The 14,362-nt window shown below is 47.2% G+C and overlaps 1 protein-coding gene across 1 annotated transcript in view; it reads right to left on the bottom strand.

Annotated features, from left to right (window-relative positions):
* The window catches only part of LOC135218031 (Bardet-Biedl syndrome 7 protein homolog), a 197,305-nt gene that overhangs the window by 13,738 nt on the left and 169,205 nt on the right, over positions 1-14,362 (bottom strand). The window contains 2 exon segments of the mRNA XM_064254176.1: positions 10,091-10,144; positions 10,146-10,193. Coding sequence (XP_064110246.1) covers positions 10,091-10,144; positions 10,146-10,193 — 102 coding nt within the window.

The raw sequence follows: 14,362 nt of genomic DNA, 5'->3' as shown, positions 1-14,362 counted from the left end.
ATATGTGATAGTATTTTAAAGAAAATACAATACGTACTAATCTATCCATGTCACTTTTAATTAAGGTTAACTCTCTCTCTCTTTTGCCACACAAGATAATAATGTGCCATAGTGGTAACTCTCTCTCTCTCTCTCTTTTGCCACACAAGATAATAATGTGCCATAGTGGTAACTCCCCCCCTCTCTTTCGCTGGAAGCGTTGTAAGTATTTTTTGAGAGAACAGAGAGAGATAAACACTCTCTCTCTCTCTCTTTTACCGAGATGAAAAGAATTTTTATGGTACTAGTATGTAAAATGCTTATTGATAATTTCAGTTATTTAATAATAATAATAATAATAATAATAATAATAATAATAATAATAATAATAATAATAATAATAATAATAATGAATAATAATAAAACTTTAATTACAAAATTCATAATGGTCGTATTTTAAAGAGATGAAAATGACCTTTCCCATTTCATTGTAAGGATAATTCCTCTTTCTTACTGAGATGAGAGAATTTTTATGGTAGATGCACGTGTTTATTATATTTTCAAATAATAATAATAATAATAATAATAGAAGTAGTAATAATATGATAACTAATTTCAAAAGAAAATTCTTCCCTTCGTCTTTTTCTGTATCAATTTCCCTACCTCATAACTCCAGTGACACTCGGAGCTTAACAATGCCATACAATGGTCAACAAATTTAATGGTTTTATGTAATCTCTCTCTCCCCCCCCCCCCTCTCTCTCTCTCTCTCTCTCTCTCTCTCTCTCTCTCTCTCTCTCTCTCTCTCTCTCTCTCTCTCTCTCTTGTATTTTAATGAAAATATACAGTAATTTGTGAATACACAGTGTTGCACATGAAAAAAAGTAAATTAGTGATAATTTTAGAGATACGGCCCTAAGAAAAATTGCAAATTAGTGAAATTTTCCCTGTTGACATGTTTTCAAGAACGTCGATCCGGCTTACGACGATTTTCGGGTTACGACGCGTCTTAAGAACGGACCCCCGTCATAACCCGGGGACTGCCTGTATTCTTTTTGAATAACTTTAATTTTCTTTTTGTTCATTACAATTGAATCAAATTGCAGCAATATGTTGTATGAGCATCACAATAAAATTACTGTTATACCTATTTCAGTTTCTGCACTCCTGTATGTTATCAACTCCTCTCTTGGTTTCTTATAATCTTAAATACTGAGTTTAGAAACTGCTACTTTAATCCTTTGCTTGGCTGAGTTCTAGTACAGTTTCTCCCCCCTCTCCCTCCTGATTTCTTTTCCCCAAAGTAATATCTTTCAATCACATCTTCAAAACCAGCTCTATACATTCCTATGTGGACACTGAGGTCTTCTCCTAACAGTATCCCTTCTGACACTGTCACTACAACTAAAAACCTTTAAAAAAAAAAAAAATCCTGATTTTCTTCTTCTGGTCTCCCCGACTGTGTTGAGTAGACCAAAGCAACATACAATGCCTTCTTTCATAAGATCATCTTTAACTTCAATATGACAATTTGTCTAAAATTGCATTTTTCCTAACTATACAAACCTGAGGTCCTTTTACAATAGGAAGGTACTAGCGCAGCTGGATAGGTCGTAAGCTTTCGAACAAGGGGTTCGGTAGTTAACTGCTTGTCCGACAGGCCGCGCGCGCGCGACTGGGAGGTAAACAAATCACTTTTGCTTTTGGCCCAAGCAAAAACTGCAGAGTGAGGGGTGGCATGAGGTGGGGCTATGTGTAAAAGGACCTCAGGTTTGTATAGTTAGGAAAAATGCAATTTTAGACAAATTGTCATTTGTTCCGACACGGCATACAAACCTTCGGTCCTTTTACAATAGGAAGACTCACTTCTTGGTGGGTGGAATCTGAGTCTTTTGTGAACATACTGGTGTTCGCCCAACCTTGGAAGCCTCCATGGTCGTAAGAGCGAGGGAGGGATCCAAGCCTCTGTCCGATTGATCGGGGTGTGCACCGCAGGATCAACGGTCAGACCTCTGGACCGAGTACTAAGAGAGAGGCAAGCGTATCTCTTCGTACCAGCAATGTAAGAACTTGTTCCTGTACAGGAGCAAAGTTAAAGTCATGGTTTTGACTCTTGTAGGCATCCACTTATTCCCCCCCTTGTAGAAGGAAGGTGGTGGATATTCTGCTCCCATCCCTCGTGAAAGGGATAGGATGGGGCTCTGTCATATAGCTCACCGGCATCTCGTCCTTATCCAGCAGGGTGATGACCGTATCCCTCTACCCACAGGTAGAGGAAGAAAAGATAGAAGAGAAGCCAGTCACTTTCTCATCACTATCTATTCTACAGTCCCACCAGGACCTCGATGCTGTTCAGCCTGCTAGGGTCTGGGTTAGCTAGACGACGTGTTGAGCAGCCACCACAGGTCCTAAGGAAACCGATCAAGGACCTATGGGCAATATCCAAGAGGTATAAGGAAGTTGCCGGTGGTCTGGTTGTACCAGACCCCACCTTCCATACCTGCGCCACGGAGAAGTTCTTACGAAACGCCAACGAGGGGCCAACACTTCTGACTTCGTGAGTTTCTCGGACGGGACGTACGGATGTCGTCACTGCCATCAGCCTCCTAACCGCCCCCTCCTGAAAGACCTCACCGCAGCCAGGACGAAAGAGTGTTCTTGATACTTTCTTTCTTGTTGACCCCCTTGCTAACGGAGAGGGCGTCGACACTCAGGCCCGAGGTGTCGAGTTCTCTTCAGATAGCGACGTAGCGTCCTCCCCAGGACAAGCAGCATCTAATCCGTATCATTATCTGCATGACGCTCCCGTACTCTCTTCGCCGATGCCAGGTCCAGCAAGACGAGGGTCATTTGATTTTCCCGGGTGGTTGGCAAGACCTTTTTTGGAAGCTGCTCCTAAGCAAGGAGATCTCGAACGAGTTCGAGATGTCCAATCCCGTCAGTTTCAGGAGGAGCGACAAGGCGGCTCTGTATCCTTGACTGTTGGGAACTTAGAGAGCTTCCTCGGCGAAGAAAAAACGAGGAATCCGCTACCTGCTGAAGATTGGCTCTGAGAAGAGATAGGCCCCCGTCTACGACACCAACCACCGAAGACGGCCGACTTCCCCCTGGTACACAGCTGCAGAGGACTGACGGACGTTTCCAGCCATCTCTGTTGCTGCGCTACGAAAAAAGCTTCTCGTATGCAAGAGAAGGTGGATAACAGCCAGCCGTGAAGACGTAGGACTGGACTGCTCGGTGGTACCGCTCGACGTGTGGCTGGCGAGAAGGTTGTGCCAATGGGGAATCTCCTCTCGGTTCTCTTGCGAGAAGAGCCAGCAGGTCCGGATACCAAATGGCCTGTGGCCATTTGGAAGCCATCAGGATCATCCTGAGATTCGGGATGACCAGTGCTCGACTGATCACCTTGTGAATCAGGCTGAACGGGGGAAAGGCATAGGCGAAGAGGTTGTCCCACGGGTGTTGAAGAGCGTCCTCTGCAGCTGCCCATGGATCCGGCACGGCCGAGAAGAACACCTGGAGCTTCCTGATGTGCCGGATGGCGAAACAGATCCTCGACTGGTCGCCCCCACAGGTCGAGAGCCTTTCCGCCACGTCCTGGTGTAGAGACCATTCGGTCCCCTTATCACCTGATCCCGACGGCTAGAGCGTGTCTGCTACTACATTCCTTCCCTGGAATGTAGTGTGCCGACAGCTCTATTGAGTGCCTCGCGGCCCACTCGTGCACCTGCCGAGTCAACTGATACAACGGGAGAGACCACTAGGCCCCCCTGTTTGTTGACGTAAGCCACCACCGTGGTGTTGTCGTACATCAACACCACTGAGTGTCTCATCAAGCGGTCCTGGAACTCTTGGAGAGCGAGGAACGCTGCCTTTAGTTCAGTACATTGATGTGAAGGTGCTTGTCGTTCTCGTACCACACTCCTTGAAGTCCGCAAACTTCCAGGTGTGCACCACCCCCATCCCTCGGTCGATGCGTCTGAGAGCAGCTGCATGTCCGGGGGGAGAGTACCCGGAGGGCACTCTCTTAAGGGTTCCTGTCGTCCAGTCACCTGGCTAGGTCCTGCCTCACCTCTGTGTCAGTGACCATGGAAGGCTTGGGGGATCCGTCGCCTGTGACCAACTCTCCTTGGTCTCCCTGAAGAGACCGCAGGTGAAGACGCCCGTTTAGGGACGGCTTCCAGAGTGACGACAGGTCTCCGATCACGACTTGCCATTGCTGAGCTACCTGTTCCTGCCGAGACAGGAACTGGTTGGCTGCCTCCCTGAATCTGCTACCGTGTCGATCAGCAATACCCAGGTACTTCATCCTCTGACTTGTGCTCGAGATCGGACTTTTCGACGTTCAGAACGATCCCCAGATCGCGACAGAACTCGAGCAGTCGATCCCTGTCCTGTAACAACTGCGAGCGGGAGCTCGCCAGGACTAACCAATCGTCGAGATACCTCATCAGACGTATCCCGTGCGAATGGGCCCAAGCAGACACCAGAGTGAACACTCGCGTGAACACCTGTGGGGCGGTTGAGAGACCGAAGCAACGTGGCCTGAACTGGTACACCGTCCCGTCGAGGATGAAGCGGAGGTACTTTCTGGAGGACTGATGGATGGGTATTTGTAGATCCGCATCCTTCAAGTCCACTGCAAGCATGAAATCGTTCTCCCTGATAGAGTCGAGCACTGAGCGTGCCGTCTCCATCGTGAACCGGGTCTGGCGAACAACCGGTTCGGGGAAGAGGGATCTATCACTGGGCGCCAGCCTATTGTAGACTTTTCCACCAGGAAGAGTCGGCTGTAAAGCCCGGTGATTGATCCCTACCGATTTCTACAGCTCTCTTGCTCAGCATGGTCCTTGATCTCCTGTCTCCATGCTACGTCGTTCGATGCCCCTGGACGTACGCCTGCTGTTGGACCGGGTCCCAATGGCTGGCAGGATCCCTCCTCAATGACCGGGGCTTACGTAGCGCAGCCCCTAACGTGGGATCTTACAGAGAAATCTCTGTAGGATCCCTCCCCTTTCCCTCGTAGCCGTAAGGAGAGAGGGAATGGGGGAGGAATTGGATACTCGCTCGCCTTCCCAGTGGAACTAGCAGTTGGAGAAGAGCAGGAGCAGCCATCTTGCTTGCGGCGATGGCCTCTCAGAGTCTGGGGAAAACGTATCGTCAGGAGAAAACGTTTTCCCGAGGAGGGTTACGAACTCTCACTGTAGGTAAGGGTCTGCCGCCACTGTGAACGTCGTCTGGGTGGGGCTGATCGACACCTGACAGGAGAGAGCCGATACCGCTCCGACTCATTCCAGTCCTCGTCGAGGTCGAAACCTCAGGAGGACCGAAGGGATATATAAATACGATGTCCGAAGACACGTAGAAACGCCTCTGTCGCAGTTAGAGGAGGTGAAGGAGCTTGTTCGACCGTCCAGAACCGAGAGAGCCTCCTTGTCCGGAGACGAGAGACTACCTGGCTCCACCCAGTCGGCAAGCTCCGATCGCGGCAGACCCACCGTCGATTTGGATTCCCTCTCGGGCCCCAAAACGACTCGAGCCGAGACGTGGCTCTGCTGGTGGGAGCGGCGATCCTTCCCGAGGTCATTGTGCTGACGAATCAGCGCCGTAACCTCGGCAAAGTTCCTCTGGGGATCTCGGAAGTCACAGCATCTTGCAGAGTGGGACCGTTAAGCCCTTCGAACAAGAGCATATTCCGAGAACCCTCCTCCTAAGAAGGGGGAACAGCGACAGCCCTCTCGGTCTTCCCCATCCACTTGCGCATAACGTCCTGGCCGGTCCAAGAAACCGTGCCTGGCACGTAGGGCGTCGTGGTGGGCTTCATGGAGGGGCGACAACCCTAACGATCACCTCCTCAATACCCCGCCTCCCCTCACGGGTGTAACCCGATGGAGGGTTCGCAAGGTACGGGAGAGGCAGGGACCTGGACGGTTCCCCGTCGTCTCCGGCTAGGCAGGCACCAGCAGGCCTTGGAGGGCTGCAAGGCGGATGTTCAAACCCGCGGTGACGATTCGAGCTGCAGGGCCCGTCCTGGTCGAAACCGTCTCGCCTGTGGGAGAACGGGCTGGGACCTTTGAGCACAGCGAGGCACTGATCTCGCAGTTGTCAGAAGTAGCTCGGGATGGCGGTTGCCGTACCCGATCGCTCTCTGTGGGAGAGCGACAGGTCAGGCGACCTGCCAGGGTCTCACTGTCGCAGTGAGGACCGGTGCTTGTCCTCACGGCACGTTCACGTCGCTGGTTGTCCAGCCCGTGGCTTGGCACCGGCGGAACGGGGCAGGCGGACCTCTTACCCAGCCTCCAGACCCGTGTCGGTCCGTGGACCGTCACGTACCCGGGTAGCCAGCTGTTCACCGCGAGAGGTGAGAGCTGGAGTCCTGGTTGGAGAGTAGCATGAGCGGCTGTCACCCAGTCCTTTCCGGCCCCGTGCCGTGGAACCTGACGACTGAGCGGAACTCAGAGGTCGTTGGTTCCTTGGCTGACACGGTCGCTGGTATGGCGACCGTACACCCTCGGTACCTCCCGCGAACGGGCGGCCTGAGGACGGAGGACCCTGATGGCAGTGGCAGAAACCACTGACACCAGGCAGAGGAAGTAACCGGGTTGGTTAAGGCCGGACCCCTAACCCCTTGGTCCCGTAGTCTTCTTCCTTGCGGCAAGAAAGAGACGGGCCCCACGCTCCCGAAGGAGGAGCAGGGAGGGACCCCAGCGGGAAGGAACCCTCCCGTCCCACCGAGGTGAGACGGGTCCCGAGAAGCCTCCCAGAGGAAGCCGTCTTAGGAGGGGAGGAGGCTTGATCCTTCTTCTTCCATCGGCTGTCAAAGCCTTAAGAAGTCCGAAAGGGGCGGAAGGCGGTGGCGGGCCGACGACGATTGAAGAAGCTGAAGACGACGAACCACGGACCAACCTTCCCCTCCTTCTTCTTCGTCAAGGCTTCCTCAAGGACAAGACGTTAAGATCTGCTATCCAGGGCGGAAGACCGGGGCTGGCTGCTGTAGCGAAGCTACAGGGGCCCGGACGCAACCTTGTACAGACAGACCAAAGTCTAGGGGTAGTACCACCACGAAAACAGGGACGAACATCAGCAGGTATGGAGCATTCTCAGGAAAACAGCAGTCCACGGCCAGCACATCATCTTCGGTAAACCGGGTAGGGACAACAGCCAGCACAGCAACGGCAGGAAAACAGCAGCGCAAAGCAACGGCAGGCAGGAACAGGGAAGAAATCGGGCAGGGTCACGGCAGGCAAGCACCGGGAAAGGAAACACAGGAAGGGGTGGAGCAAGCAGCCAGCAACATTCCTGGTAAGGCCGGCGGAGGTTCCAGGGGCGGGCTACTCTAGGGCCAGGGCGGAACACACCCCAAAGGGTAGTGGTCCGCATGGCACAGCTCGGCAAACCACGAAGCCGGCGGCGGGCCACGGCCCCCCTCTCTGGTACGGCGAAACGGCACTTTCACAGCAGGGCTGTAGGCAAGGACTGTTAACCACGTGAGGCGGAGTTAAGTACACCAAGGTGAGGAGGGAACGTCTCGTCACCCATGGTTGCGTGGGTAACCAACCAATCCATGGGTGACCGCAGTAGGCCCATTACATAGAACCGGGGCCCCCCCCCCCAAAAAAAGCCCCCCCTGGGAAACCACCAGCCCGGCTCTGCAATTGGGAAGGACGCCCCCACATACCTCACCAAGGTCCACTCTCGTGGCAGTAAGCAACCCATGCGGGCAAATAATAGTAGTAGGATTGAATTGGGTGGGGGGGAAAATCCCCTCGTGCGGGGGTTTGATCCCTCTCCCGAACGAGTGGAAAGACCCCTAAGTACAATTGATACATCGGGCACCGAGCGCCCCACCCTACCCCCGGCCGTCTCGACGGACTTCGGGCGAGGAGAAGAACGCCGATAAACCTCCCCCCCCCCCCTAAGGGGAAGAAGCCATCTAGGGTGGGAAACTGAGCGGGGGGGGGGTCCGTGCCCCCCCCCCGTTCCCCACCCCAGAATGGAACCCATGTAATCCAAACAACACAATTAAAGAGCCCTAGCTATCGTGCCATCGGCCAACGAATACAAGGCATAAGGAAATCAATTCCCTGGACTGAGCGGAACTTGAACCAAAATAACTATTGATGCAATCAACTAATAAGGAACAAAATGAAAAAATTTCAACTTTGCACAAAGAAATAAGGGCTCGGATTCGAGCGCATTCGCGACCCTCGGCACCGAGCGCCAAGGTGGTAAAAGGTTTCCATTCCTTACCCGTTATGGATCAAGGATTTCTGGAACCCACCGTTGATCCATAATGAAGTTGATGCAATCAACGAATATATGAAAATGAAAAGACTACTGCGCTTGGCGTTTCACTTCCAAACAAATAAAAAAGGGGAAGGATCAATTTACCCGTGAAATAGCGGAAACATTGATCCCACAGTCAACAATGCAATCCTCAATAAAAGAATGAAAATGAAAAAAGAACTTGCACTTGGGCTAATTTCACATTCATTCAAAAATTACCAAAGGGGGAAAGGATCAATATCCAGGGTAAGCTCGGAAAACTGATCCAAAAACTGACGTATTGCTACCAATTAAAACAAAATAATAACTATGAAAATGAAAAAAAGAAATACTGTACTTGCGATTTCCACTTTCATACTGGAAATAAGTTCCCGTGTCGAGCGGCATTTCGTTCGGCAATGCGGGGTATAACAGGTCAAAAAACATAAAATAAATGAAAAGCAGCACTACTTACGATTTTCATCTAACCACCATTTCCAACCCAATTATACGCTCGGAGCGAGTGCATCCCGCCCTCTGGCATCCTGAGCATTACCCAATCCAGAGGATCATTCTTGGGAAAATGAATTCCCGCATTTACGACCCTTCAGTTCCGGTACCACTCGGGTAATCGGGGAGGGCCCGATTGGGAACCAAGATCCTTTAATTCACAATTGAATTTCAATGAAATGATTGTACGTTACAATTCAGTTTACAACTAGATACATAGAAAAAAGCAAAAACACAATTCATGCGAAAAGCAAACGACGATGTAAGCGGGCGCAAGAGAGCGATGCTACAACGTCCACACGCCAGGAGGCCGGGGGCGGGGGTTGGGTGGGGGGGGGCTGGTGGAAAGGTGGGGGGGGAACGAAAGCAATAAGTGATTTGTTTGGTTACCTCACAGTCCCCCCCCGCGCTAAGCAATCGCGCGGACCCTGTCGGACAAGCAGTTAACCTACCGGAACCCTTGTTCGAAAGCTTACGAACCTTATCCAAGCTGCCGCTTAGTACCTTCCATATTGTAAAAGGATCCGAAGGTCGTTTTGTATTGGGGGCCGTGTCGGAACCAAATTTCTTTTCTATTTCATTAAGCCAAAAACTCCTGTTACATCTTCCAGCTATTTGTGTTTTTCATCTTGCATTTGTCTGGCTCTGTTCTTTCGGTCTCAATACCATTCCACCAGCATCTATATTGTCATTATGACTACCATGTGTTTTTTGTAGCCATGGTACATTACCTCCTGAATGCAAAATTTCCTCCACATTTTCCCTAGTCAGAATTTCCAACCAACGGTCTATCCTTTTCCAACCACATAGTTCCAATATTTCACAGGTTTGTTCAATTTGGAATTATGGGTTAGCCTTATATACGTCTTCCCCCATGAATTGTTCACACCCCTTGACTACCTTAAAGGGACTGCTATGTATTGGGACCATACTCATCTTGAAAAACAACTTATTGTTTAATTTTAGTCATTCTTTTTTACAAGTTTGGTTATGCCCATTACTAAGGAACTCAAAACAACTCCAATTTTGTCCAGGTTCCTGCAAGTTGAAATTTTATAATCCCAAGCAGGCTATGAATTTAATACATGAGGATGAACTTGTTTTCAACATTGATATTTCACAAATTTGTAAGGTTAAATGCAAAAAGCACCGAACTGTTTTTATTGGCTTCATATCTGATATGAGTTGATTACCATGGTTTTAGAGTCTTACAAATAACTCAAAAATATGCAAGGCAGGGTTTCCTCTGAAGCCAATTGAAGTGAGAATGAGAGAGGCTACTGCCAGGTCTAAATCTGAAAGATTGTAAAAGCAATGAATCTCTTACCATTTTTACGTGTTGCTTCCTTAGGTTAAGGACATCCTTCAAAATAGATATTGTTGAAATAATTGTTCCTGACTTTAAAGACTGCCTCACCAGCACGATATATGCACTGCAACTGGTAACCAAGAAGAAAACCACCATTAGACATAGAAAAAGGAAAAAAGGATTTATACCAAAAACCCACCTATTCCTCAATGTTACATTATAAATTGGGATGAAAGGACTGGACACCATTGACTAGTGAGCATCCTGTTACCTTTAAGTGAAATCTTGTAAAACCAACACCTTACTCCATCCTCTTTTTATAGGCCCAAAAGGGAAGCCAACGCAAAAGCCCAAGAATTTAGACAGAAACTGACCCCCAGTAAACAATTGTAAATCGGTACGAGTGGGAGGACCTGACCTCAAAAATGGGTCATGATCCAGTCTTGATATAAAAGGATGGATATAACGGAATTTTCCACAATTATTTATGAAAAATGGTCTATACAAGGACAGGTAAATACCCACATAAATCTAAAGTTTACAAACAAAACGTAGGGTTTTCTTAGAGGCAAAATTAAGTCCATGCCAACTTGAAAATAGTTAAACCGGTTTCGAACCTTGACCAATACCTACTTAGCCATAGTCTAAGTGGCGTTGGTTAGCTAGACTAACCTAGCACCTTCAAAGGAGCTCTTCCTTCAATCCTGGCTTAGTTTCTAAGTATTGAAATCATGAACCTAGCATAGTGGGTTCGAAGTTTCAGTTGACTGAAGCAAGTCATTAAACTTCATGGAGTTCTGGAAAAGGCAAGGATTGAGAATTTGTCCATCTTCAAGAGTTTGATTTTTAAGGTTGGGTTCAAGTTAATGTTGGTTTTACGATTCTGTTCTAGGTTGGCTCGAGAAATAGCAAAACCATGGTGGTTTTCTGGCTAGTCATATTGGTTTCTCTTTTGAAAGTAAACATATTGAACATAGGTATGTCCGTACATTCGGTCAAAGATCACTGCATAGGAGTGTTTTGGGCGGTTGGAAAGTAACATGCCTTATGCAACGAAATGAGCCCTGTCCTGGTTAACATGTTAATTCCTTGGACAGTAGGATAACTTAGGATGTGTCTAAGTAGGAAAAATATTATCATAGGAAACATTTTCCTTTGGGAGGCGTTTCCTATATCGTATGTATACTTGAAGACCTCTACTAAAGACCTGCCTGCTACAGGGCTTTCTCGCTCTTCAAGCAGGTCTGAGGATTCCATTTGGGATACTGGAACAAACCTGGGGTTATTTGCAAAACCCCTCTGTTTCTACCCTGTTTCCAACCATATCCTGAACAGGGGAAGGAAAAACAAAAAAATTAAAAAAAAAAATAAAAAAGGGGAAAAGGGTTCCAGTAATTTTAGGAGGACCCAAGATTTAAGGTGACTGATAAGGTTTGTATTTAAGCACAATCTTTCTCTACCAGGTTCATTGTGGGAATAAGAAGGTACCCCATATAGGTAGGAATTAATATCTCAGGTTCTGGAGGTTGTGCCCAGTATCCCTTTTTTCAAAACTAACAGTTTTAAGATTTTGGGGTGCAGAGCATCCAGCTTCCTGATGTATCACAACTTCAGGAGTTCTTCGTCTCAACATATACAAAATTAGCCTTCAGCTGTGACTGCCTTTATAGAGGAAGGTTTTGGGTTTTTTGTCCAATTAAAGGCATTCTGTCAGTAGACAAAGATCTTGTGGAGCGTTGTTGTCAGAACCAAAGGAAACGTTCTCTCCGGTAGCTTTACCTGGTATGGTGAGAAAGGGGATGGGGAAGGGTTACAAATTTGACTGGTGATTGGGTCATCCCAGTACGTGGAAAGTATCACTTCATGCCGAGTAATATTCAAGATAACTCAAGAGCATTGAAACCGACTGGTGCACATAAACTCTTGATCTACTATGTGGAAAAAACATACTCTTCTTATCAGAAATGGACTCAACTGGAGTACTACTGAAGCCCATAACGTCAGGTCAGATTGACAGGAAAAACTGAACCGGGGAAAACTGTTTCCCTCTGACCTTAGTACAGGCAGTCCCCGGGTTTATTTCTTTTTCGACCGGTTGTCGGCTTACGACGTTCCGAGGTTTAAACGGACGCGTTGTCAATAGACGTTTATTTCCAGGGTTACGACGCCTACAACCGCTCATGTCGGGAGATGAAATATGACACCAAAAATGCCAAAAATAATCAAATTTATTTGAAGGTTTTTTTTATGGATAAATAATGGCTATAAGAAATGCAGTTTACCAATTAGGTTTTCAATGCACCCAAAGCATTAAAAGTATGGAGTTTTCTAAGGATTTTTGACGATGTTCTCGGCTTACCCCCCCCCCATGATGATTTGACTGGCTTTTACAAGCGGTCTCAAGAAACGGAACCCCCACGTCGTAAACCCGGGGGACCCGCCTGTATAGTGGGAGTTACTCAATAACCAGGTTTTTTTTCTTATGTCGATTCAAAACGTAGTTGGGTGAACAACTACGTTTACCAATTTGCCCCAGAATCTAGGATTAATTGTGCCAATTATATTACAAGGTGCAATGATGGACCAGCTCTGCCTCTTCTTTTTAGTTCACGCCTCAGTACGACTTGGGTTTGGGGTTGGTTAGGGGACCTCAGGAGGGCCGGCTTGGAACTTGTCAAAGTAACGTACTCCATGGTTATCGAAAGGAACTAACTGTCACCTAGAAACGTCAAATGTGGTAGATTTGTTAGGGGAACACAAAGCCAAACGGAGGAATGACGTGGTCAGAAACATTTCCATTGATTTTTATTAATTTGGACGGTGTTTAGTCAAATCCTACTACCTTGGTGGTCAAGCTGTTAAAACAAATTTGGGTTCATACATAGAGGAAGGTCATCAGAGAAATACAGGCAGTCCAAGGTTACAAAGGGACAGGGTTGGCTTACGAGCATTCCAAGGGTTTACGGCGCCTACAACGCTTGATCTGGCAGAAGAAATATGACACCAAAAATTCCCCCAAAATAATCAATATTTGAAGGTTTTTTTTATTTTTTTAAAAAATAAAAAATGCAATAAGAATGCAGTTTTCTTACATAGGTTTTTGTAATGCACCCAAAGCATTAAAAGTAAGGTTTTATTAGGATTTTTGGACCGATTAGTTCGGCCTTACAAACGATTTTCGGCTTAAAAACAAGTTGTCTCAAGGAACGGAACCCCCATTGGTGGAACCTAAGGACTGACCTGCAATTGCCTTTCATTGGCAATTAAGAACATATCTGTTTAAAATGGATCGTGAACGGTTTGTTTCGTGACTGTATCGAACCATTTGCATGTTCATGGACATTTAAAATGGGAAGGTTCTGTTCCAGGAAACCTTTTGTACTTCTTCGAAACCATGTTTGACAAAGGACTTTTTGTTGAGACAGTTCGAAGTCAGGCAAAGAAGGTGCCAGAAAACGGTTTCTTATTCATCAGAAAACAAGCGGAGGGTTCTGATGACGGCAGGAAGGCAAGAAATTGTGGACTGGTAGAGGAATGAAATCATACTGAAGCAATTTCAGAAAGGCATTCTGTTTGTTCATTGAAATTTGAGAGTTGGTTCACTTGTTATCGACCAAACCACTTTCTAAATTTTCCTGTACATAAAATATGACGTTAGCCCCAGAGGTCCTTGGACAACATTTTCCTTGGGGCCTTTGGTTTGGGCCTGCTAACAACAAAATTGTGTCGCTCATCCAGACGGAGTTATGAATGTGAAACATGGGCGTGAAAAATGGATAAGCAGTAAACTGGTCTCTTTCCTTTTCAAATTTCTTTCCCTTCTTCTTTACTCTAGGGCAGTTGAAGAAAGAGTACCATCATAAGCTGGAACCGGACAAGGATACAGGTGAGTGAAGGTACCCCATACTGGTTAGAGTTATTCTATCAGTGTAAGATACCTATCAGTAAGCCAAGGACCATTTCCCTCTCTTTGTAGCAAGGGGGAGAGGAATGATAACAAATTCTACATTTCGTGAATTAACATGGCGTTTGTTAGCGAAAGAACATGACATTTTATCTTCCTCAGAGGCAATGAACTATGACATTGGTGCAGAAAACCCCAGAATGTCTGACTATGATCTTCATATAACATTTCTTAGATTCTCAAATACTGGTTCAGTTCGTTTTGTAGAATACTGCTTAGTCCAGAAAAAAAACTGATCAAAAAGGTGGCAAAACTCCCAGTTGGGGTGTCAAACAGGTACTTCTACTGCCCTCCCACCAAGAGTAAGGTCTAATATCTAATGTTTAAGACCAAAG

The sequence above is a fragment of the Macrobrachium nipponense genome, chromosome 9 (assembly GCF_015104395.2).
Source record: "Macrobrachium nipponense isolate FS-2020 chromosome 9, ASM1510439v2, whole genome shotgun sequence".
Lineage (NCBI taxonomy): Eukaryota > Metazoa > Arthropoda > Malacostraca > Decapoda > Palaemonidae > Macrobrachium > Macrobrachium nipponense.
The sequence above is the reverse complement of the archived record's forward strand: the minus strand, read 5'-3'. Positions and strand labels throughout refer to the sequence as shown.